This window comes from Mesoplodon densirostris, chromosome 3, assembly GCF_025265405.1.
Source record: "Mesoplodon densirostris isolate mMesDen1 chromosome 3, mMesDen1 primary haplotype, whole genome shotgun sequence".
NCBI classification, from domain to species: domain Eukaryota; kingdom Metazoa; phylum Chordata; class Mammalia; order Artiodactyla; family Ziphiidae; genus Mesoplodon; species Mesoplodon densirostris.
The window spans coordinates 134,233,046-134,257,321 of record NC_082663.1 but is presented as its reverse complement, the minus strand read 5'-3'; the positions used below and the strand labels follow the sequence as shown (position 1 = coordinate 134,257,321).

Sequence of the window (24,276 nt, the reverse complement as noted above, 5' to 3'; positions counted from 1 at the left end):
TCACTTGGTTGGTGGCTGGGCTAAGTAACTCAAACTGGATGACTAACTCCAAAGTCGACATTCTACCACCCAATGCTATTTCTTCCTCCAGAGGAGTGAAAACAAAATCAGAGTAGACCCAAGAGACATGGGTTCAAGTCTCAGCCTTGCTTTGAACTAATTGGGATCTTGAGCAACTCTATTTCCTTTCTGGGCCTGAAGTACCTAACCTGTAAATCAATGGTTTAGATTCAATGACCTCTTGGGTCCCTTTCAGCTCTAAATACTCCTTCTCCTCTGAAAGGAGAGAAAGGAAATCCAAGCCCCTGAGGGCACAGCAATGGGAACAGAGTTGATAAATGGGCATTGGTCAGGGTAAGCCTGGCTCTCTAAAGCCCAGTATTCTCAGGAACTCACTACAGCAGCCCATCTATGCAAATGCAAACCCACTGTTAGCACAGGTGTAAAAATGGCTGAATTCAGCTGAAGGGAGGTAGCTATGATGGGAAGGAAACCTTGTGCACGTAGCTATCTCTGGAAAAGCCCACAGAGCCAAGCTGCAGAGAGGCTGGTGGCAGGCAGCCTAGATGTGGACCTAGAAGTCCCACCACATGGGTGCTTTCCCTGGTGGAGGTGGGGATTCCCGTATGGAAGCCTGTCCCCCTACCAGGGCCGCCTCCTCTTTCCACCTAAACGGCTGCAGCAGCGCAAGCAGGCGGGGGCTCTTGGCTTAAGCATGGATTCGGACTAGGCCAGTCCATCAGCAATTGTGATTCTCCCAGGAACTGAATCGCATTCCAGATAATCTGGCCTTCTGAAAGGTCAGAGAAATCCCATACACTGGAGCTGCTCCCTACCCCTTAAGGATGACAGCTGATAACTGCCCTAGACATACACTTCAGGAAAGACTCGGAAGTCTGCTCCCTTTGTAATCCAGGAACCTTGCCCCAAAGGATCAGACAGGAAACCCCAAATCATCTATTCTTAACCTAAGAGGTTCTGCCACGTGGCAAAGGCAATCTTTCAAAAGCAAAAATCTGACCATGCCACTCCCTCACTTAAAATCTTCAAAAGCTCCCTACTGCCTTCCAGTTAAAATGAGAATTTATACTACAGCCACAGGGAGTTACTCAGTCCTCTGAACCTCATGGCCTTTCCTCAACCAAGACAGCTCTCTTTCCAGGCCTCTTCTCAGATGAGTCCTACCTGTCCTTCCCATTTCAGGTTAGCCACTGCTTCCTCCAGAAGGACTTCTCTGACCTAGACTGAACTGGGTGCTCCCCGCTGCACTCCCGAAGAATCCCACAGCTTTCTTACACAGCACTTTCCATTATGGATTGTGAGTGTGTGTGTTCTTTGTCAACACAGATTTTTATTATTCACTGTGGTATTCCTCTATGCCAGACTCAAAATGTGAATGATGCCGTTAAAAGTACGAGATTCATTCATTCATTCATTAAATGTTCACTGAGCTGCCTACTATGTGCCAGGCATGCTTAGGTGCTGGGGATAAAGCAGTGGTCAAACACCAAAGACCCTCATCCAATGGTGATAAAAGCTAAGAAGAAAAATGAAGCAGGGTAAAGGGATGGGGGATAGACAGTACGGGGTGCAGGCTTGCTACTTAATATAGGGTGGTCTGGGAAGGCCTCTCCATCTCAATGAATGGAACAGGAACCTGAAGAAAGTGAGGGTGTGGCCCATGTGGCTATCTGGGGGAAGAGCATCGCAGAACAAAAGCCCTGAAGCAGGAGGGTGCACAACATGCTCCAGGAAAAGCAAGGACCAATGTTGTTGGAAGGGGAAAGTGGTAAAAGATGAAGTCAGAGCTGAGGGTCACGGCAAGGGGATGTCTGGGGAGCCAGATCGAGAAGAAACTCTAAGGACTCTGAATTTTACTCCGCTATAGAAGCCATGAGAGGACTTTAATCAGGAGTGACAGGAGACCAGTTCAGAGGTTCCTGCAACCTTCTAGCTGAGCAGTAATGGTATGTGGACCAGGCTGGCAGCCAAGGAGGTGGTAAAAAGAAAGCATTTAGCTTTGGTCGCAGTTTTTTGGAGCCAAAAGGATGTACTTGTAAATTAGATGTAAGGTGACAGAGAAATAGAGGTGCCAAGAATGACCCCAAGGTTTTTAGTCTGAGCATTTAGAAGGACAGAGCTGCTTATTAATCTTTCCTGAATCTCACTTTCCTCATCTGTGAAATGGGGATAAAAAGAGCACCTGCTGAGCAGGTTACACAGGATAACTGCAATATCACTATTACTTGTAGTGGGGTTATCAGGAGCTTCAATAAGCTAGGGTATGTGGAAAGGAGAGCAAAAACCAAAGCTCAGGTGGACCATGCATCCAGATGGCTCCTGGCAACTGTGGGACTGAATTCAGTTCCTCTGAAAAGCTTAGAACTTCATTTTAAAGGAAGGAAGAGAAATGGCTACCTGGAGTTGCTGGAATGTATGTTCAGACGGGAAGGTGGTTACCACAACAAGCTTGGAGGGTTATTACAAAGTACCCTGTACACAGGCCTCCGATGGAGGGGCCACCTGGGTTTACCAATAATACCTCAAATTGAGGTGATAAAGCCCCTCACTGTATGTCAGATTTATGTGGCCAGCTTTACAAAATTCATCATAAAAGCCCACATACCTCACCTTCCATACCGGCTTTGCCAGTCCAAAGGCGCAGTCAAAGGAAAAGTGCCACATCAAGACTGTCCCTCTGATTCTGGGAAAGTCCCTCATGGAGATACAGTAAGCTATCTGCCACGAAAAACTGGCCAGTTGGCCCTGGTAACTATTACATAGCACTGCTTGACAATGAAGTTAACTCCAGATTATCCATCCTCACTTAGGAAAGGCATGGATAACCTCTCAGAATGGGTAATTACCTCAAACTACATATACAGTTGAACCTCAATAACGTGGGGTTAGGGCGCCAACCCCCAGCTCAGTGGAAAATCCATGTGTAACTTTATAGGTTGTGCGGGCTATCTGCTGTTCCTCCCTATCTGAGCTTCTGCATGAGCGTGGACTCAACCAACAGTGGAGAGTGTAGGACTGAAGTATTTATGGAAAACAATCCACACGAGTGGACCCATGCACTCGTGTCATTCAAGGGTCAACTGAACCTGGCTTTGGAATGCATCTTCTGGAATCTAAACCACTTACATCTATCTGTGTGGAACATTTTAAGTCATGAACTGGGCTACCCCATAACGAGGTATCAATTTGATCCTCAAAACAACCTCAGCATAAGGGTTAGTCCCATTCTGGGAACAAGAAAACCAGCATGTTCTGATTTAAATCCCATCACCTACCCCTTTGCTCCTTCACCTCGCTGTTTCCTGTGTTTTCATTAGCCAGTTATCAAAACTTATTTTCTTTCACAAACCCGCAGCAGGAAAACTGTCCTCTCTCCTGGCCACTCCCTTAGATCACTCTGGACCAGCCAGGGAGGTTTGTGAGCCCTCTGGAGGCCCCAACACCCTAATTACCCCCCTTTTAGGTTGTCTGGGATTTTGCAAACAGGGGCACTCCCATCTGCCAAGCTCTACATGTTAAAGAGGTTTTTGTGGTTTCAGGTCCACTGCTCCGCCTCCTCTCCCTGCCCCCTCTCCCTGCCCGACTCCTGAAGAGAGGGAAAGAGTGCTGAGTAACAGCTCTAAAATACTTACTCTAGCCTAGGTCCCACTGCAGACAGGGGCTGGGTCAGCCAAGAGAATCCCCCCCTCCACTCCGCCCCCCAACCCTGGGAGGTTCAGAGTTCAGGACTGCTGAGACTGCCCCCTACCTGCCAAGGGCCTAGAACCACCTCCAAAGCACCTCTCCCTCCCTAACAGGCACTCATTTCCCGGTTAGCATAAAACTCAAACTCCCTGCCCAGAACAGGGGGCAGGCAGCTGAAGTTCCTGGGGAAGGCCACCTTCCCTTCTCCCCTTCAGAGGGTGTCCTAATTGTGTGCTTTCTTCACAAGAGAAAAAAGTGATTTGAACTACAGGAAAAGAGCTTCAAGCCCTCGTTTATCAAGGCTAACCTAACAGTTCTTTGCCAGAGGTGCACAACATAACCAGCTATGGAGTTTAAAACAAACAAAAAACAACCATAATGCCATTATCACCCTTGACAAATAATTCCTTAATATAATCTAAACTGATCAGTTATCCTCAATTGTCACCAAAATTTCTTCTTATAGCCTGTTTGTTCGAATCAGGATTCAAACAAGATCCACACAATGCATCTGACTGACGTCTCAACTCTTTTCATCCATAACAGTTCCCTCTTTTAAAAATGTTTACTTTTTAATTGAACGTGATGTACAATATTATATAAGTTACAGGTGGATAAGTTACAGTGAGTCATGATTTTTAAAGGTTATACTCCATTTATAGTTATTATAAAATATTGGCTATATTCCCTGTGTTGTACAATATATCCTTGTAGCTTATTTTATACATAGTAGTTTGTACCTCTTAACCCCCTACCCCTATATTGCCCCTCCCTCCTTCCCTCTCTCCCCACTGGTAACCACTAGTTTGTTCTCTATATCTGTGAATCTGTTTCTTTTTGTTACGTTCACTAGTTTGTTGTATTTTTTTTGAACGCCACTTATTTATTGACAAGATAATCTGTCTCGTAGAATTTCTCACATTCAGAAATTGGATAACTGCTACCTCATGGTCAATCAATGCATTCCTCTAACCTCACAGATCTATGGTTCTATTAGGTGTGGGTTCAATTTTTATTTGGTGGAGGCAATTTTTATAGACAGCACTGTGTACTTTCTATTACCACATTCACTGTAAGGCACTTAATGCCTGGTTGTTACACAGGTTGCTCTGATATGAACCCCCAAGCAATTGGCTTAGGTTCCTGAAGCCAGAAGTGTGTCTCTAGCACTCACAGAACCTGGATTCAAAACTGGAGTTCTTAACCACTATGGCAGATACGAATATACACATTTAAAAAGCTTTGCTTTGTAAAAATTGTGAATTACTGTTGTACACCTGAAACTTACATAATAATAATTTTAAAAAAGGCTCTGCTTTGGTTTCTTTTGTGGGGAAGGGGTTTATCGGAGAAAAAGTGGTTTTGATACTAAAAAAACTTTGAAGACATATTCCAATTCCCTCATTTTACAGATGAAGAAACACAAGTACAGAGAAAGTATGGGGGTTGCTAGTGTCCACAAGGCTGGACACAAGCAGAATTACAAGTGAAATGAACACTCCTAACAATGGTGATCATTTATTATAGCTAGCACTTATTAGACGCTCTGTACCTGGCATTAAGCTAAAGGTTATGCTAAACATCTTGATTTTCACGACCCTATGAAATAGTTACTACCGTTACTCCCATTTTGAGGATGAAGGAACAATGGTTTAGAGAGGCTGAGTAATTTGCCCAAGATTGCACACCAAGTTAGAAGCAAAGCTGGGACTCAAAATTACAGACTGTGTAATTCCACCCAGTCCACTTCTAGGGGTGAGGAAGGAAGGAGCCGGGGTCTGAAGTAGCTCTGACACCGTGAGGTCTTCATGCAATGAGGACTGACTGATCCACATGGATGCCCCACAGAGTACAACCAGTTGTGGGGTTGGTGGGGGAGGGAAGATGGGAAAGGGCCCAAACCCAGGAAGAAAACTGAGACTGGGAGTGGAGGTTTATTTGGGGCCAGTTCAGTGTGGTGGCAGATTCCTGGGGTTGCCATGGGTTAGCTGGGATTATAACCCTTTTTTATTTTGTTTCACCAGTTAGCTGCACTTCAAAGAGACACAGAAAAAAATGATGCCCAGAATATAAATATTCAAGTCTCAGGCCCTGCCCCCGACTTTCCTCTAAAGAGAAATGAAGAAAAAGATCACAGTACTGCTGTTTTCTTACTATACAAAGTTAGAAGTGTCAGACAATCAACCCACTGATTCCCTGTTAAGGTTGCTGGAAGCTTGTGGGGATGATATGCTCTCAAGTCTCTACCTACTACATGTACACCAGCCACAGCAAATTTTTAGTTCAGTTAGGCTCGCCTTTCCCCACAGCCCTGAGAGCACATGAACACTCCGCCTTTACGAACGGCAAATAAATTAAAACTTATTTTTAAAACATTCATCATAACACATTCCGAAGAAAAAACAGCCAATTACTTGGGTCATCAACCTTTAAGATTATCCATACTATGCCCTTCATGTCTGTGGATAAGCAAAAGCCCACTTTTAAGGAGACAGATCCCATATGTTTCAGGGAGTACAAATACAATACCAGAAAAGGAAAGTACAACACTCTCCAACCCCCTCATTTTACAGGTGGAGAAAACGGAGACCCAGAAAAAGTCCCAGAAAATCCCACAGTTTCAGTCTCCCAGACATGGTACAACAGAAAACACATGCCAGGCACCAAGCTAGATACTTCACACATATCATCACAGTGAATGCTCACAATGGCCCCATGAGGCAGATAAATAACTTAATTTCTAGAATACAAATGGAGAGGCTGAGGCACAGAATGGTTAAGTGTCCTGCAGGAGGCACAGCTAAGCAAGTGGTTGAGCTGGCATTCGAACCCATGCAGTTTTGACCCCAGAACCTTTGCTACGTATCACTTCTTTAACTAAGGCATCTTGCCTCTCTCATACTTAAAGAGTTGTGGCTAAGATAAGGAAAACATATTTAATGTTTTCAAAATATTCTAGGGGAAGAAAATATAAAAAACCAAAATGCAAATCCCAAGATTTAAAACTACTAAGACACAGAATTTTAAACCAGACCAGAGAACCCCGCAAGAAAGGGGGAATACAGCAAAACATCTTTTATTACTAGTTACTGCATGTGTCCCTTAAAGAACTAAAATACTAGCATCTGAGCCAAAAGGAGAGCTAAAAATAGGCATTTGCAGCAAGCTCTGGAAAGCTTTTGGCTTGCTTATGAGGCACCCAAAACATATGCATCACAGAACACAAAATTTCCCAAGACCACACTGTCATTCCATTGGCGTCTCATTTAAACTTGTCCAACCTGTAAATAAAATCAGGGCTGGAAAAGGGCCTTAGTGATTCACGTAAACTTCAAAGAAAGTGCCACCAGCTACCCTGACCACAAAATTCTCCCTCAAAAAGCATCCAAGCCCTAACAATTGGCTTAAACAGAAAAGCTACTGAATTCAGAGTTTGTCTGTCAAAGACTATTCTGCAAGTTCAAAACCAATGAGTAGACAAGACACTTTCTTACCTAACAAGAACAGAGTAAATCTACCGGACTCAGAATTTTGCTGTGGGCACTTAAAGCAAGTTGGCTTTTCTAAGAACTCAGAGGTAAAGGCGAGATGCCAGCCAAGCTGTCCTCTTCCATCGATCAATAACCCCGGTGATGCACCCTATCAAGGGCCCCTGGACTTGCACAAAATGCCAGCTCAAGCACCCAATACCACCTGATGTCATGGCTGATTTAAAACCCACAAGGTAGGTTCACCATTAGCTAAGCAGCAGCAGCCAGAGTGAGTAACCCCATTTAAACTTCTGAGGAGTGCTCTTTCCTGGGCATGATTATACCCCCTTGAGTTTAAAGAGGGGGGAAGGACCAAAGACTGTCTTAAAGTTGCTATTCCTCCCTCTGTGGGTGGATCAGGAGGGATTTGCAAGAAAATGGAGGTTTCAGCACTGCCCTTTGCATAAGAGGGTTCTGGAAGGAACGGGGGGAAGGGGAGGAGGGCAAAAGGAAGAGAACACGGTTTGAGGTACTATTAGTAAACGCCCAATGTCCCCTCCTCCAAATGAAGCAACCTTAAAAGAAATAAAAATTACAACATGCCATTTTCAGAATTCGCTGTTCTGGTTCCCCTAGGACTACAAGGGATTCTATTCCCTTGAATGTGAAGGCATTAAGCTTCCCTTTCCCCATTTTGATGGTCTAAACCAGTCAGCCTCAACCAGCGCTACAGAAGGGGAGGAGTTTTGAAAAAGCAATACGGCTATGGCCACAGGCCATCTTTCTAGCTCCAAGCGTGTTTTAACACCGAATCACTACAAAAAGACCCTGAACCGAAGAATCCAGCCCCACTGTGCCTCTACGCGCCGGCAAAGGGAGCAGGGCGGGCGCGCCCCCTACCAAAGCCGACGATCTATTTTTGGCAAAGGAAGGCCGAGCCGAACCTCCATATTCTGCACCGCCTCTCTCCCCACAGCGCCACTGACAACGCTCTGCGGGGACTTGCCACCTTTCCCAAGAGGCCGGGTCCAAAAGGACCCAAAGCCGAAGAGGAAGAGGGAGGGCGCGGGGAGCGCCGGTCGGCGGTCACATGCCACTCGCCGCGCGGGGTGGCACCACGTTGTCCCGGCTGCGGAGGAATGCCGGGAAGGAGGAACGCGCACTCACACCCGCGCACACGCACACTCCCGGCCGCGCCGCCCGCCCGCACCCGCCTTCCACCCCGAGCGCCGAGGCGGGCCCCGAACGCCCAGGCCGAGCGGTCGCGAGCAGCCCGCGGGTCCGCGGCGCGGCGCAAGGCGCCCTACTGTCACCCGCCCGCCCTCCCGGCCCTGCCACTCCCTCCCCCGCCGCCACACGCCCCTCGCGTCGCCGCATGCCCCCTTACTCGCCTCACGCTTCCCCCTCACTGGATGCCCCGCACGCTCTCCACTCGGCTCCCTCTCAAGACGGAAGGTCCCCGGGATCAGGGAGGGAAAGCACCGAATTCAATGACACGTTGGGTTTCCTCTTCTCCCCATTCTGCCCGTAACCGACCCCTGAACCCATCGCCAACGGCCATTCTACCGCCTAAACTATCTACTCGAGAAGAAAACTTGTTAACTTTTAAATCCCGAATCCGTGTGGTCGGTATGAACTCATCGCCGGGCGTTTTGCTGCCTATGACATATACTTATTAAACATTTACAACATGGGGACGATCGCAACGCTACCAAAACGAGAAGCATGAGGCGAGGTGGTAAGAGGGGGCTTCCCCAGGAAGGTTCAGGCTGGAAACCGTCTCTTACACTAACATGCGGTAGGGGGAGAGGGCCCTTTTCACCGTAACCAGCGCCCACCCTCTCCCCGCGAGGTAGGCCCGGACCACGCCGTTGCCCACTAACCGCTGCGGCCCAGGCGGTGGCCGTAGCCTCCCGGAGGCCGGGCCCTCTGGCACGGGCAGGTTCCTGAATGTGCTGGGGGACAGGGCACGGCGACCCGAATGAGCCAGGAGATAATAAAAAACAAAAATCCCGAGTCACCACGACCAGTGGCGGACCCCCGGGCCCTGGAGCCGCTGGGGGAGGGGACGCCTATGTCCCCGGAAGAGGCCCCGGACCCAGGATACCAAGCAGAAAGACCCACCTGGAGGAGACTGTCCGTTCACGGTGGCCAGGACCGGCGGCAACGCGTTCTTAGTCCACGGGTTCACCTTGGGCGGAGGGGCCTCCACGAAGTCTCGGCGCCCGGCGCCCGCGGCTCCGGCAGCTCCTCCGCCAGCGGCCGGCTCGCCGCCGCCGCCCTCCTCCCCGTCGCTGACGGCCGGGCCCTCGGCGCCAGGCGGCTGCGGCGGCCACGGGCTCTCGCGCTCCAGCTGCCCTGTGCCCTCCTTGTGTGGCTTGGCGCAGGGCGGCCGAGGTCTCCGGGCGCCGCTGTCCGGCTCCCCCCCTCCGACGTCGTTCGCCCCGGGCTCGCCCTTGCCCTCGGACGACGGCGGCGGCTTCTTCCTCACCAACCCCCCGTGCTCTTCGGCCTGCAAGAGTGGGGCGCCCCCCGGCAGCAGCGGCTCCACCTGAGTGGCCATCTGCGCGCCCGCCCCCCCGGAGAAGCCGGGCGCGCCCGAGGCTGCCTCCCCCGCCTCGAACTTGGCTCTCCGAGCGCCCGCGACGCCTTCCTCCGGGGCGCTGGGCCCCAGTCCCGGCGAAGAAGGGTCGGGGTTCACGCTAGGCGCGGCCCCCCTCTGGGTCGGATGCAGCCGCCGTAGATCCAAGGCCCGCTGGCCGGGCGGGGGGGGGGACGAAGGCCCCCCACTATGCGGTCCAGGCCTCCTCGGCGCGCGTCCCCCCCCGCCCGTTCCTCGCAAGGCGTCCCCACCCCGAGCCTGGCAGGCTTCACGTCCCGTCCCTCCCTCCCCCCCGCCGCCGGGGCGGCCCGGGCTTCCCGGCTCGGGGGCTGCAGCAATATGGACGGACGGGGGAGAGGCGCGGCGAGCAGAGCTGACCACGCGATCCGCGGCAGGCGGCGGGCGGGCGCGCGCCTCGCGACGCAGCGGGCAAGGGGAGGGGAAGGCGCAACGGTGCCGCGCCCGCCGGGGCCGGCAGCTGGCGACGGGAGGGCGAAGGCGGCGGGAGCGCGCGCGCAGGGCCTCGCAGCCCCACCCCTTGCCCCGCCCCTCGCCTCCGATTCCTCGGCGCATCTCGGGGCTGGTGGGTGAGGGGTACTCAGACCTGACGGGGGCGAGCACGTGCCTGATGCAATTCGGGAGCGGGCGGGGGCAGCGAGCCGGGCAGGAGAGAAGGGACGGTGAAGAGGGGGAAGTGTCTTAAAGAGCCAGCGCGTGAGAACGGCCGCAGGTGGAGCACATGGGAGTGGGCCACGCGGCCGGCCAGGCCTGCTCGCGCTCTTTAGGTTGGGTGCTCCAGATTCCGAGAAAGGAGCCATTAATGTCACCCTCCACTTACAGGATGATGGAGGTGGGTGCTAACGGCTCCCTGGCGTCCCGTGGGCCTGCCCCTTGCAGGCCCCGCCTGGGTGACCTTGGGCCAGCCGGCCTCACCTCCGCGGACTGTGCTCGGCTCCTCCCAGGCGGCCCCGGCCGGGACACTGCCCGGAGTTGGATTCGACGCCCGGCCTGGAAGGCGGGCCCTTAACCCTTGGGGGCATTGGGCGCCTACGAAAATGAACGGGGAATTACCAATAGACCCCAACCAGGCCAAGCTCCGAAACCGAGTATTTATGGGCAGAAAATGTCTTTTTTCTCAAGTGGATTTCATTTACGAGGCTTGCTTGGGGCGGAGACGATCAAATGCCCGATTGGGACTCTGGAGATCTGAGATTTTATCCTGACCCTGGTTCTGCCCCTTACCAACTCTGCAGCAGTTGGGCCTCAGTTTCCCTAGTGTAAAATGAAGGAATGGTGTATAACAGGAGTTTCAAATTTTAGTACACATTCAATTAAATGAATATTTACTGTAGGAGTTCTAGGAAACAGGGTTTGGAAATAAACCAGACCTACAAGGACCCTATCCTCATGTAATTTACATTCTAAGATGGAGAAAGAGACAGTAAAACAATTTAAGTGATAAACAAGTGCTTGTCTCATAGGTTAGCCTAGATCAGCTACTTTGGATGATGAGGGAAAACCTTAAATGCAGATTTCAAAGCATTTGGAATCAGGCATGTCTGGGATTGGACCCAGAAATCTGCATGTCTAGCAAGACCCCTTGGGTGCTTGTGGTCCCACACTTCACTTGGAGCAGTCCTCGCCTCTGGCTGGCTGTGATCCCACCTGCTTAAGACATAACAGCCTAAAGTGTTGGCCATCTCCAAAAGAAGGATTAGAACACCGCTGGATAGAGGATAAAGCTTATTAAAAGGCTTCCTGAAACTGCCCCCAAGGGGTGAGGCCAGTTGTAGGGTTGTTGTAACAAGGACTACTGGGGGAGGGGTGCTCCTGGGCACAGCCAGGCAATCTGTTGTTTAATCCCAACTCTTCCATAACATGGCCTCCACACCTTGGCCAGCTCGCATCACTTCCCTGGGCACCCCCTTCTCTGGTGGAAAAATGGGGGTAAATTAAGCTTGACTTGCTTCTACCGTCTCAGCTTTTGTGAGGAGTCAAGTGAGGCAGTGTCAGTCAAAATGCTGTGTATGTTATAGAGACTGAGGCCAGTGCTTCAAAAGAGATACCGGGCTTCCCTGGTGGCGCAGTGGTTGAGAGTCCGCCTGCCGATGCAGGGGACACGGGTTCGGCCCCGGTCCGGGAAGATCCCACATGCCGCGGAGTGGCTAGGCCCATGAGCCATGGCCGCTGAGCCTGTGCGTCCGGAGCCTGTGCTCCGCAATGGGAGAGGCCACAACAGTGAGAGGCCCGTGTACCGGAAAAAAAAAAAAAAAAAAAAGAAAAGAGAGATACCAAGGAAGCTAATGACTAAATGATTAAAGGGATCTTGATGAATTAAAGCAGGATTCTTCATAATGACATTATATATACCCTTAATCAGAAGGTAAATTATTGTACATTGTCACCAGAATGCACTATTTTTTATTTTATTTATTGATAAATATTTCCTGAAGAGGATTCACATTAGAACCTCTCTGAACTTTTTAAAAGGGGACATAATGGTCATTGTTGGTCATTCTTTTCTATATTCCTTTTATTATTTATTTATTTATTTATTTTGGCTGCGTTGGGTCTTTGTTGCTGCGCACGGGCTTTCTCTAGTTGCGACGAGCGGGGGCTACTCTTCGTTGCGGTGCGCAGGCTTCTCGTTGCTGTGGCTTCTCTTGTTGCGGAGCAAGGGCTATAGGCGCGCGGGCTTCACTAGTTGTGGTGCGTGGGCTCTGTAGTTGTGGCTCGCCGGCTTAGTTGCTCCGCGGCACGTGCAATCTTCCTGGACTAGGGATCAAAACTGTGTCCCCTGCATTGGCAAGCGAATTCTTAACCACTGCACCACCAGGAACATCCTTCTATATTCCTATAATTGGAGGTAGAGGGGAGAAGTGCCCCCATACACTTTGTGAGGGGACCAGGGCTCTGTGTGGACAAGTAACTTGTTCATGCTACCCAATACTCAGTCTGAGCTGAACAAGCACCACCTGGCCCTGTGTGCAGGCTGGAGGGGCACTGAGATCTTCACACCCTGGGCCTGCCGTGCCCCAGAGAGGGGCCCCTAAACACTCACGTGCCATTTTACAGATGGGCGAACTGGGGCCAGAGAAGGTAAGAAAAGGTAACCTGCATGAGACCACATCTTAAACTGAGGATGTTAGAGTGGAAAAGTGAATCTTAATGATTACTCAGTCCCCTTGTTTTTCAGGAAACTGAAGTTCAGAGAAGTCAAGTTCCTTAACCAAGGTCACACAGCTAGTCCATGGCAGGGTCAGGTCTCACACCTGAATCTCCGGATCCTAAATCCAGTAGCTTTTTCTACTGGAAATGATGGAATTGCAATTTGAATTCAGTTTTTTTTTAAATTAATTAATTGATTGATTTTTGGCTGCATTGGGTCTTTGTTGCTACACGCAGGCTTTCTCTAGTTGCAGTGAGTGGGGGCTACTCTTTGTTGCGGTGCGCGGGCTTCTCACTGTGGTGGCTTCTCTTATTGAGGAGCACGGGTTTCAGTAGTTGTGACATGCAGGTTCAGTAGTTGTGGCTTGCGGGCTCCAGAGCACAGGCTCTGTAGTTGTGGCGCACGGGCTTAGTTGCTCCACGGCATGTGGGATCTTCCCGGACCAGGGCTCAAACCCGTGTCCCCTGCATTGGCAGGCGGATTCTTAGCCATTGCGCCACCAGGGAAGTCCAGTTCTTGTTTTTTTTAATTCCTGACCTGCTGTGGCATTCTACATGCATGTGTTCAGTTCTAAATACTACTAATGACCAAATTGTTCAGAGTAGCTACTTTTATTAAGTAACTACTACATGCTAAGTTCTATGAGAAATACTTGACATACATTATCTCATTTAATCCTCACAATAACCCAATGAGATAGGTACTAATTTTTTCCACAAATATCTATTGTGTCCCTACTATGTGCCAGGCATTGGAGCTGTTATTATCTTTGTTTACAAGTGAAAACAACTGCAGTTCAGAAAAAGAAAGTAAGGTGGGTGCCTAGGGTCCCAGGCAGCAGCTAACTCCCAGGCCTGTTTTTACCTCCCACACCACACTGTAAGGCTGCCCCTCTTCCCTCCACTGCCATATCCACAGGTATTTATGGAGAACTCATCAAATACATAGGACGGGGTAACATACTAAAAAAGTTGAATCCTGTCTCTCCAAAAGGTAATTTCTAATTGGGGGGAACCAAGTAATTAAGCAATAGGTGACCTCAAGCCAAAAAAGAAGAAGTTTAACAAGATATGCTTTAGACAGAAAGCAACACGGATCAGACTAACTTTTTTTTTTTTTTTTAGCCATGCCGCACAGCTTACAGGATCTTGGTTCCCTGGCCAGGGATTGAACCCAGGCCCATGGCACTGAAAGCACCAAGCCCTAACCACTGGACCACCAGGGAATTCCCAGGATCAGACCAGCTTGTGCTGTGCCCATGGCTTCAACACATCCTAGGGTTAAAACTCACAGACACACAGAGAGAGAAAATCAAACTTAAAAAATAAAAATTATAAAGTGGGTCCAGGGACTTCCCTGATGGCACAGTGATTAAGACTCTGCACTCCCAATGCAGGGAGCCTGGGTTTGATCCTTGGTCAGGGAACTAGATCCCACATGCATGCCACAACTGAGAGTTCACATGCCACAACTAAGGAGCCCACGTGCTGCAACTAAGGAGTCCGTGTGCCGCAACTAAGGAGCCCTCAAGCCGCAACTAAGGAGCCCACCTGCCACAACTAAGACCCAGTGCAACCAAATAAATAAATAAATAAATAAATATTTTAAAATAAATAGGGACTTCCCTGTTAGCACAATGGTTGAGAATCCGCCTGCCAATGCAGGGGACATGGGTTCAATCCCTGGTCCAGGAAGATCCCACATGTCGTGGAGCAACTAAGCCCGTGTGCCACAACTACTGAGCTCGCATGCCACAACTACTAAAGCCCGTGCGCCTAGAGCCCGTGCTCCACAACAAGAGAAGCCACCACAATGAGAAGCCCATGCACCGCAACGAAGAGTAGCCCCCGCTCTCCGCAACTAGAGAAAGCCTGCATGTAGCAACAAAGACCCAGCACAGCCAAAAATAAATAAATAAATAAATAAATTTAAATTAAAAAAAGAAAAGGAAAACTTTGCTTTAAAATAAATAAATAAATAAAGTGGGTCCAAATACCTATTTATAATTATGTGCTTGTTTGCCCCTGGTGCTGACAACTTCCAAAAGAGATACAAGGAGGCTGAATGAGGGACTAGAGATAGAAGACCTGGTTTATAACCCGGTCCCATCTCTGGCTTTGCTGAATGAGTTGGGGCAGCCTCCTGAGCCTTCCTGGGCTTCCATTTCTCTGTTCACAAAACAGGAAGCGTAATACCTGCCCATTGAGCTTATGGGTGTAAAGACAGATACAGTTTCCCTGAAACTATTTTTCTGGGGGGAACACATGTAAAAGGGGAGTGGTTCCTTTATCTGTGCTTGTTACCTGTGCTTGGTCGGAAGGAAAATTTAACGTACTTGGACATTCACTTTTATTCCTCTTTGAGTTTCATTTTCCAAAGGACCTTTTGTTTCTGGAAGAACTTGGGCCGTATCACTTATCTTCTTCTGATACCAGGGGCTTCTGGGCTTGAGGCCTCTTTATACCAACATGGAAGAGTGGGTGGGGAGGGGAGGGGCATTGGCCAAACAGGGAGGGGCATTGGCCAAACAAACAGTATCAGCTAGAGAGTGTTTTCCAAAACCTGAAGACTTTTGGGCCTTATGGCACATGCCAAGAAATTTACTTCAGTTCACAAGAGGAGGCTCAGCCTAGATCTCCTCTTGTCAAATAGATGCAAAAAGCAATAGTTAACATGTAAGGGGGCTAAGGAGTAGGGGAGGGTACTGACTGTTCCCATAATACATGGTTAACCCTCAGGGCAACCCTTTTCTGTAAGTGTGATTATCCCCATTTTACAGATGAGGAAGTAGGCTCAGAGGCCGCCCAAGCCGCCCCACAAGGCTGGTAAAAGAGGAGGACAGATTTGCAAAGAAGGTCCGATAGAAAATCAACTTTTAACACGTTCACCACTGAGTTAGAGACAGGCACCATCCCACAACTCTTTCCACTCCATTCCACCTACACAGCCTATTCCCCCAGCCCCACTCCCCTCCCTGGTATTCCTGCACTGTCTCAAGTGGTCTCCTGATGAGCCTCCCCACCAACTAAATTCTCCTCCCTGCCATGCAGCCTACCACACTGCCTGAGCCAATTCTCTGGCTCTTTGATTGACGGGCCCTGCCTCTGCTTAAAATCTCCACCCACACATCCCTGCCTGTCCTACTGCCTTTAGCCACACAGGCCTATGCTCCAGCAGCAGTGGACCACTGTTTGTTTTATTCTTTCATTCGACAAATATTTATTAAGCATCTGTAATGTGCCAGCTACTGTCCAGGCCCTGGACATGGAGAGGAGGGCAAGACACATATTCCCTGCCTTTAGGAAGCTCCCGTCTAATCCCCTGTGGGTCCCATGCTTTCCTGCCTCAAGTCATGTTATTTCTCTCACTCTGACATAGCTGCGAGGTCCTGAGCGTGAATCCCAGCTTGACCACCTCGTGACTTCGGGAAAATATCCACCCTCTCTCTAAGCCTCAGTTTCCCCATCTGTCAATTGGAGATGATAATACTACTTTCCTCACAGAGCTTCAGTGAGCCTTAAATGAGAGAATGTGTGTAATTTAAAAGCACAATGCCTGACACATAGTATATGCTAAGTAAATATTACCTTTCATTATTTTTATTATTGCCAGTGATGCCTTTCCATTTCCACTTGTCCAGAATTCTACTGGTCCTTCAAGGCTCAGCCCAAAATGCCAACTTCTTCACAAAAATCTTATTTAATCTCCATAGTTCAAATAGATTTCTCCCCTCTCTTAACTCCTAGTGCCAATTTCCCTAAAGCATTTACTACTTTCTATCTTCAATTATGATTACTTATAAATATACCTTATCCTCCATCTAGATTATAATATATTTCTTGAGGGCAAGGATTATACCCCATTCTTCTTAGTGTTGCTTATAGTAACCATCAGTGCTGCCTTTATACAGCTAGCCCTCAGTATGTTTTCTGGACAAAGGAATGAATGAATGAACGGATGCAGGATCACTCCTGATCACATCAATGTTTTGGTAACTAGAGCAACACTGTCAAGGGCCAAGCACTAAATTTTAAATATTTATTTATATATAAACATATATAAACATTTAATATATATGTACTTAATGTATAATATATATAATAAATATATTTATTATATATAATAAAAATAAATTATAGATATACTTTCAAATGATAAAATATAATACAAAATGGGCTAACTTTTGCAAGTAGAAAAAAAAATTTAAGTCTAGCAAAGCAAAACCCACATATAAGCTCACAGCCCAGAAGCAATCATAGGCAAGTTGGTGTATTCTAGTCTCTTTTCTGTTTGTATTTTACATAATTGAGATCATACTGCCCATTCAACAGCTTTAGTTTTTGCTTTTTTTCCCCCCTTAACAGTGTATTACGAGCATTGTCTCCACATCGTTGCAAATCCCCTCCACATAGTCAATGAGGTGTCATTTATTGAGCATCTATGGTATGCCTCACCTCACAGCAGCCCACCTTCTATTTGTACCACACTGCATTTCCCAAAGGACTTTCACGGAGAGAGGACAGATGTGATTGTCCCCAGTTGGCAGCTGAAGAACTGAGCCCCACAGAAGTTCAGTGACTTGCTCCAGGATTCTGGGGCAGCAGAATCAAGATCAGAGCCCAGGTCTCTCCCCTCCCATTCCAGACCCCTGCATCACACCACAGGAAACAGAGATAGCACACATTGAAAATGCAAAACTCTCATAGCCAAATGAAGGTAACCATGTTTAAACATTCCAGGGTCAAGAAACATCCAAGTTCATGGGGGCAGGTGGGAATCAGCAGTCAAAATGAAGGCAGAAGGCAATTTTCTTGGCAACATGATCATAACTGAGCTCCAGGACAGCAGGGCCCTGAGCTAGGGACTGGAGTAGAAACAAGAAAGGGCAAGGATGGGAGGGGAGTTTGGGGGAGAATGGCTACATGTATATGTATGGCTGAGTTGCTTTGCTGTGCACCTGAAACCATCACAACATTGTTAATCAGCTTTACCCCAATATAAAATAAAAAGCTAAAAAAAATAAAAAAAGAAAAAAGAAAGGGCAAGACATGTTTTCTGCCCTGGGGAACAAAACTCCCTCTACCAGCACACTGTTCTCTTCACAGACCACTTGCCTGTCCTTTACATATGGCACAGAAAAAAGGGCAAAGGGTTTGGGGTCAAAGAGTTGGGTTGAAGCTCAGGTTTGCCCACTTCCAAGCTGTGTGGTATCAGGCAAGTTACTTCACTTCTCTGAGCTTCAGTGTCTCCATCTATAAAATGATGAAAAGGGAAATACTTGCCTGATAAAATTCAGAGAACATTAAATGAACCAGTGTTTGTGTAAGGGTGTTATAGTCCCAGCTCTGCCACCCACCACCTCTGTGACCTTGGGCAAGTTCCTTTCACCTCTCTTTGCCTCAGTTTTGTCATCTGTAAAATAGAGATGATAACAGCACTTACCTCTTAGGGTTATTGTGGGGACTAAGTAAGTTAATACTTGTAAAGTGCTTAGAACAGTGCCTGACAAATAGTAAGTTCTGAATAAATGTCTGTCATTATTAAAAAGGATAGTGGTCACTGGCATAGAGTCAAGGCAACCATTCTTCAAATTTCATGAAGAAAGCAGAGCCAGTGTTACGCTAATTATAGATAAGGAAACTGAGGCTCAGAAAGATTAGGTACTTATCTGACTCACACTGCTAGTTGGTGGCAGCTCCAGGACTTCTAAAGATTCTAAATGCAATGCCTTCTCCTCCAGATAACATTCTAGCTGTTGCAAGCTGCCAGCCCGCTGGCCAATTTCAGCCCACAGCATGTTTTCTTTGGCCCACACGGTATTGGGTTTTTTTTTTTAATTGAGTTTAACTGTGATTAGATGGGCCCAGCACACACTAGTGAGCCTCAGGTCCCAGCTTCCTCTGGTGTTTGTTACTCCCAGCCAACTACCCTCATTTAGATCCCTGCACAGGCTGACGCCATGCCAGTCACTAAATACATGGTACAGACAAGTTCAGGAGACTAAAGGGGAGGCAGAGAGGAGCACAGGCCAGAGGGACGGGGAAAAGGCAGTTAGGGAAGACTTCTTGGAGGTGGCTGTACTTGAGTTAGGACTTAAAATTGGAGAGTGGGGATTGTTTAGATTAAAAGGGAGGGTAGGAGGTAAGGCAGATTGATTTGGCATTTGGCCACCTTCAGGGATGTTTATGAGTTTCCCCGCCAAGACTTCCTCAGGCCTTTTCCTCGGTTAAGAAGACGAAAGAGGGCCTCCCTGGTGGCGCAAGTGGTTGAGAGTCCGCCTGCCGATGCAGGGGATACGGGTTCGTGCCCCGGTCTGGGAGGATCCCATATGCCGCGGAGCGGCTGGGCCCGTGAGCCATGGCCGCTGAGCCTGCGCGTCCGGAGCCTGCGCATCCGGAGCCTGTGCTCCGCAACTGGGGAGGCCACAACAGTGAGAGGCCCGCATACCGCAAAAAAAAAAAAAAAAAGAAGACGAAAGAAATGAGTTGCCCTTTATCTCGGATGAGGTCATGTGACTCAGGAGGTCACACTGTCAATGTTTGATGATTGGATTACTGATCTGTGTCATCATCCTTGAAGACTCACTGCACTGCTCAAGGCACCAGGAAGGAGGTGTGGTCACAGGAGCCCAAGTATGAACTGTGGCCTAACTATGGCCATCTAGAACTAAACTTCTTTCCATCCGAGCAGTCTTGATGGTAGTTTCTAACATTTCACACCTCTGTGGCAAAGAGGATGAGTGCTGGTCGCAGAAATGAAATAGGGAAAGGCTGTGGCAAACTAATGAAGCTGCCTGACTGCCTGACTCAGTGACAGTCACTGGATCAGAGAGGTTTGCCAATTCCCACAGGGTCCCACAGCACTTGAGTCTCTGGATCTGTGACACATGGTAGGAATAGGGAACTTCAAATAACGTTGAGTGGCCTAATTACCTAATGTGGGTAAAGTGCGTAGAGATCACCAAAGACAAGGTTTAGCCAGGCTCATTTTGCACCGATAGCATTGCCTGCATGTTCTCTGCAAGCCTCCAGGGTGACAGGGCTCCCAAGGAGCCCCTCCACTGGGAAAAGCAGGAAATGTTACCACACATCTGCCACTCCCATGCATAAAACCCTCCAATGGCTTCAGAGTGCAACAGAAATAAACTCCAGACCTCTCATCTCGGCCCACAAGACCCCGTGGGCTCCAGACTCCATCCACCTCAAATTTCCCCTCTCTGCTCCTCTCCCCCTCCCCTGCCCTGTGCCAGCTCCTCAAACACCGGGAACTCATCCCTGCCTGGGGGCACCGCCTGGAACACATCCTCCCAACACACGCACACAAACAGCATGCACTTCTCATCCTTCAAGCCTCAGCTTAAATGGCCCCTTCCCAGAGAGACTTCCCTTGATCGACTTGGCTGAAGTACTTCATGTGCTTCATAGCACAGATCATAATCTCATCTTTTTCCCATTTCCTCCACTAACATGTAAACTGTGAGCCTGGAGCTCGTGGCTATTTTGTTCACCCTTCGTATTCCCAGTCACAAGCACAGCAGACCCTTAATATTTTGCTGAAGGAATGCTGTGTGGTCTCTGGCAAGTTGCTTCCCCTCTCTGGGCCTCAGTATCCCCACATGTGAAATGCAGTGGCTGGATGAGGGGCTACTGAGGGCCCTTGGCGCTCTGACTGTGGTTCTGTGACTAACATCTGGGCCTTGGGCCCAGGAGTGAGCCCGGCGTGCTGCATCTCCACAGCACTGTACGTGCGCGCTGATTTAATCAGGTGGCAGACAGCCTGTAATTTAGTGCTCTGATGTCCCTCCTCCCTAGTCCCTGGGCTGGAGACCATGCTGTCAGATTTCCAGGATGATCCATGCACAGCCACCTGTTCTCCCAACTCACTGATCCCAGTGTCCACGAGGAGGGGATGGTTGGCAGGCAGGACGGGCTGGGAGAGGATGTTCAAGCCAGAAGTTTGAGAGCCAGGCGGACTTGTCAATGTCATGAACTGAAAGATTGGGACCTATGAGAGATTTCATCAAACCCTACACTCTCTGGTTAGAAGGGACCTTCCAGGACAACTGACCAGCCCTCTGCCTAAACCCTACCTGCCCTAAACAGTGCTCAGTAATGATCACCATCACCTTGATTCCACTCGAAGTGCCCAGAATAAAGGCCTCGCGCCCTCTCAGAGCTGCTCCTCTTGTCAATCAGCAGCTTTGTCAAATCAAAGCTCTTTACTCAGCAGCACAGTGAAACAGGAGGCAGTGTAGCATGGGGGCGAAGGGCCAGGGATCTGAGCCAGGTGACCTGGGCAGAATCTCAGCTCCACAACCTCCTTGCTTTGTGAGCTTGAGCAAGCCAGGAGCCCTCTTGGTGCCTCCATTTCCTCTTCTGTAAAACAGACAGAACATTCATTGGGCTGTTGGGAGAACTGCAAGTGTTAATACCTAGTGGGAAGGCCATAAACGTTTGTTACCGTTAACTGCCACCTATAAATGCCCTTCTTGGTTTTGTTATTGTTTTTAGTTCTTCTTGGACTCTGATCTCAGGGTTGCTTGATCTGTTTGCAAAAGAGTGGGGCACAGCCCAAAAACACAGGGCTGGGAAATCAGAGGGGTGTGCTCGTTGGTGACTGTAAGGACAGTCACTTCATCCTTCCGGGCCTCAGGATCCTCACCTGAAAAAAGGGGAGGGATAATCCCTGTCCTGCCTTCTGTCACAGAACCGATGTACAGAACAAATAGGAAATAGACAAGAAGGCTTTGAAAAGTGAAAAAATGCTATCTAAATGGGAGGGATTCATCTTATGTTGTCAGAGAAGCCCTTTCCTCTTTCAGCAAGGCACATTAGATTCCAAACAGCAAAAGAGCTAAATTCAACCTATTTGGCAAACAGTGTGTTTTGGGTACTTGTGAAGTTGAAGCTACTCCTTTCAGAATCTTCTTTTATTTTATTTATTTATTTATTTTATTTTATTTTTTGCGTTACGCGGGCCTCTCAGTGTTGTGGCCTCTCCCGTTGCGGAGCACAGGCTCCAGACGCGCAGGCTCAGCGGCCATGGCCCACGGGCCCAGCCGCTCCGCGGCATGTGGGATCCTCCCGGACCGGGGCACGAACCCGTGTCCCCTGCATCAGCAGGCAGACTCTCAACCACTGTGCCACCAGGGAAGCCCCAGAATCTTCTTTTATTAATGTACCAGAGCAAACAAATTTGAGAAGGGTTTACTTACAAGCATTTGATACATTCCTACAAGATGCAGGGCTTGGTTTGGCTGATTTCTGCCATCTTTGTTTATTGTTATAATGATTGTTTCTTCAGTTTCTCTTCTTCAGCAATTTGATTGGCAGGATCCAGGTGATGCACATTCACTTTTGCAAATATCAGCAGGACACAGTAGCTCTGCATAATGTCAGGAATCTTGTGTGACCTTTGTTCAATACCTGTTATGCCTTGTGGACCCAGAGACAGCCTCTTCACTGTACAGATCAGAAACCAAGGCCTAGAGAGGCGAGGGCACAGGCCCAAAGTCACACAGCTGGTTAATGTGAGGCTTGACTTGGTAACCAGCTCTCTTGACTCCAAACTCCATTCTCTTTCCAACAGTTCTGTGGACTCTTGCAATTTCTCTAAATTAGCTGACTGTGTATCAAAATCTTGTAATTCATAGGGGTTTATGTTTGTCAAAACTCATTGAACTGTAAACTTAAAATCTGTACAGTAAAAAAAAAAAGCAAAAATGAGAAAATCTGTACAGTATATTATTGTAAATTTAACACAATTTTTTTTCTTTTGGCCGCGCTGCGTGGCAGGCGGAATCTTAGTTCCCCAACCAGGGATCGAACCCGTGCCCCCTTCAGTGGAATCGCAGAGTCTTAACAACTAGACCACCAGGGAGGTCCCAAACACAATTTTTTAAAATGATAAAATGGTATGGCGGAGTCCTATTTCATGAGGGGATCAATGTCTAAGGTCAGCATTTATGGCAAAAAAAAAAAAAGTATAATATAAAGGGCTCAAGAAAAGCCTTTAGAAAGGTAGCACATGGTCTCTCAGACATGGTTTCTTTGGGCATTTTAACAGCCAACTGTTTCTTCAGAGGGTCCAGATTAAATGCTGACTGGCATATAGGGGTCAGGTTGTGAGAAAAAGAATGTGTCTCTACAATAGGGTGATATTCAGTGTGGTGAGATGCATACGTGGGAACCAAGTCTGCAAAGGGAATGACAGCTTGTAGTACCTTACCTTAGACACACACACGCAGGCGCTCGCACGCACATGCAGACACCCCCCACCCCGCCCCAGCAGGTTCCTGGATCAGGTTAACCAAGGGCCTTAAGCCAGAGACAAAGATCTGAGGGTTCCTGGGACCCAGCGTGTGAGTGAAGTAGGGGAATTTCAGGGCCTCTGCCAGGGAGGGCTGAGGGGAAGGGGTTGGAACCAGGCTGGAAAGTTGGAACAATGGAAAACACCTCATTCAAGAGGAGAGGGCAGGGATGGGAACCAGAGAAGGAGGAGGAGATTAAAGGCTTGGAGGAGATCAAAGAGAGAGACATTGGGAAGAAGTTCGGTTTTTGAGAAGGAGAAAGAAAGTATCAAGGGCTGACCTGCTGCAACATCACAAAACTAGTAACTGTCCTTCGATAAGTAAACACCCTAAAATTTGGAGTGATGGGAGGCTCATCCACAAAGCTGAATATGTTTGATGAGATTAAATTTTATAAGCTTCAGAAAGGTTGTTAGTCATTTATACATAAAAAGGAAGATTCCACATTTCTCAGTATCAAAAGGGTTTGCTCTTTTGAGGATTTTAAGCATTCCCCCTAGGATTGTGTTAAAACAATATATATGTTCACCTCATACCCATTAGGATGGCTACTATCAAAAAAGAAAAAGAGGGCTTCCCTGGTGCCACAGTGGTTGAGAGTCCGCCTGCTGATGCAGGGGACATGGGTTCGTGCCCCAGTCCAGGAAGATCCCACATGCTGTGGAGCGGCTGGGCCCGTGAGCCATGGCTGCTAAGCCTGCGCGTCCGGAGCCTGTGCTCCGCAATGGGAGAGGCCACAACAGTGAGAGGCCCGCGTACGGCCAAAAAAAAAAAAAAAAAAAAAGAAAAAGAAAAAGAAAGTAAGTGTTGGAGAGGATGTGGAGAAACAGGAACCCTTGTACACTGTTGATGAGAATGTAAAATGATGCAACCACTATGGAAAACAGTATGTAGCTGCCTCAAAAAATTAAAAATAGAACTACTATATGGGGACTTCCCTGGTGGCACAGTGGTTAAGACTCTGCACTCCCAATGCAGGGGGCCCATGTTCGACACCTAGTCAGGGAACTAGATCCCACAT

General features: G+C 48.5%; 1 protein-coding gene and 1 pseudogene across 1 annotated transcript in view; both read right to left on the bottom strand.

Moving 5' to 3' along the window:
* LARP1 (La ribonucleoprotein 1, translational regulator) overlaps nucleotides 1-10,189 on the bottom strand; it is a 54,187-nt gene extending 43,998 nt beyond the window's left edge. Inside the window, exon 1 of the mRNA XM_060093705.1 lies at nucleotides 9,300-10,189. Within this exon, the coding sequence (XP_059949688.1) occupies nucleotides 9,300-9,738 (439 nt within the window). The 5' untranslated portion in view covers nucleotides 9,739-10,189. The remainder of the gene's footprint in view (nucleotides 1-9,299) is intronic.
* Nucleotides 10,190-21,452: 11,263 nt separating this feature from the next.
* The window catches only part of LOC132486897 (eukaryotic translation initiation factor 2 subunit 3-like), a 34,000-nt pseudogene continuing 31,176 nt past the window's right edge, over nucleotides 21,453-24,276 (bottom strand).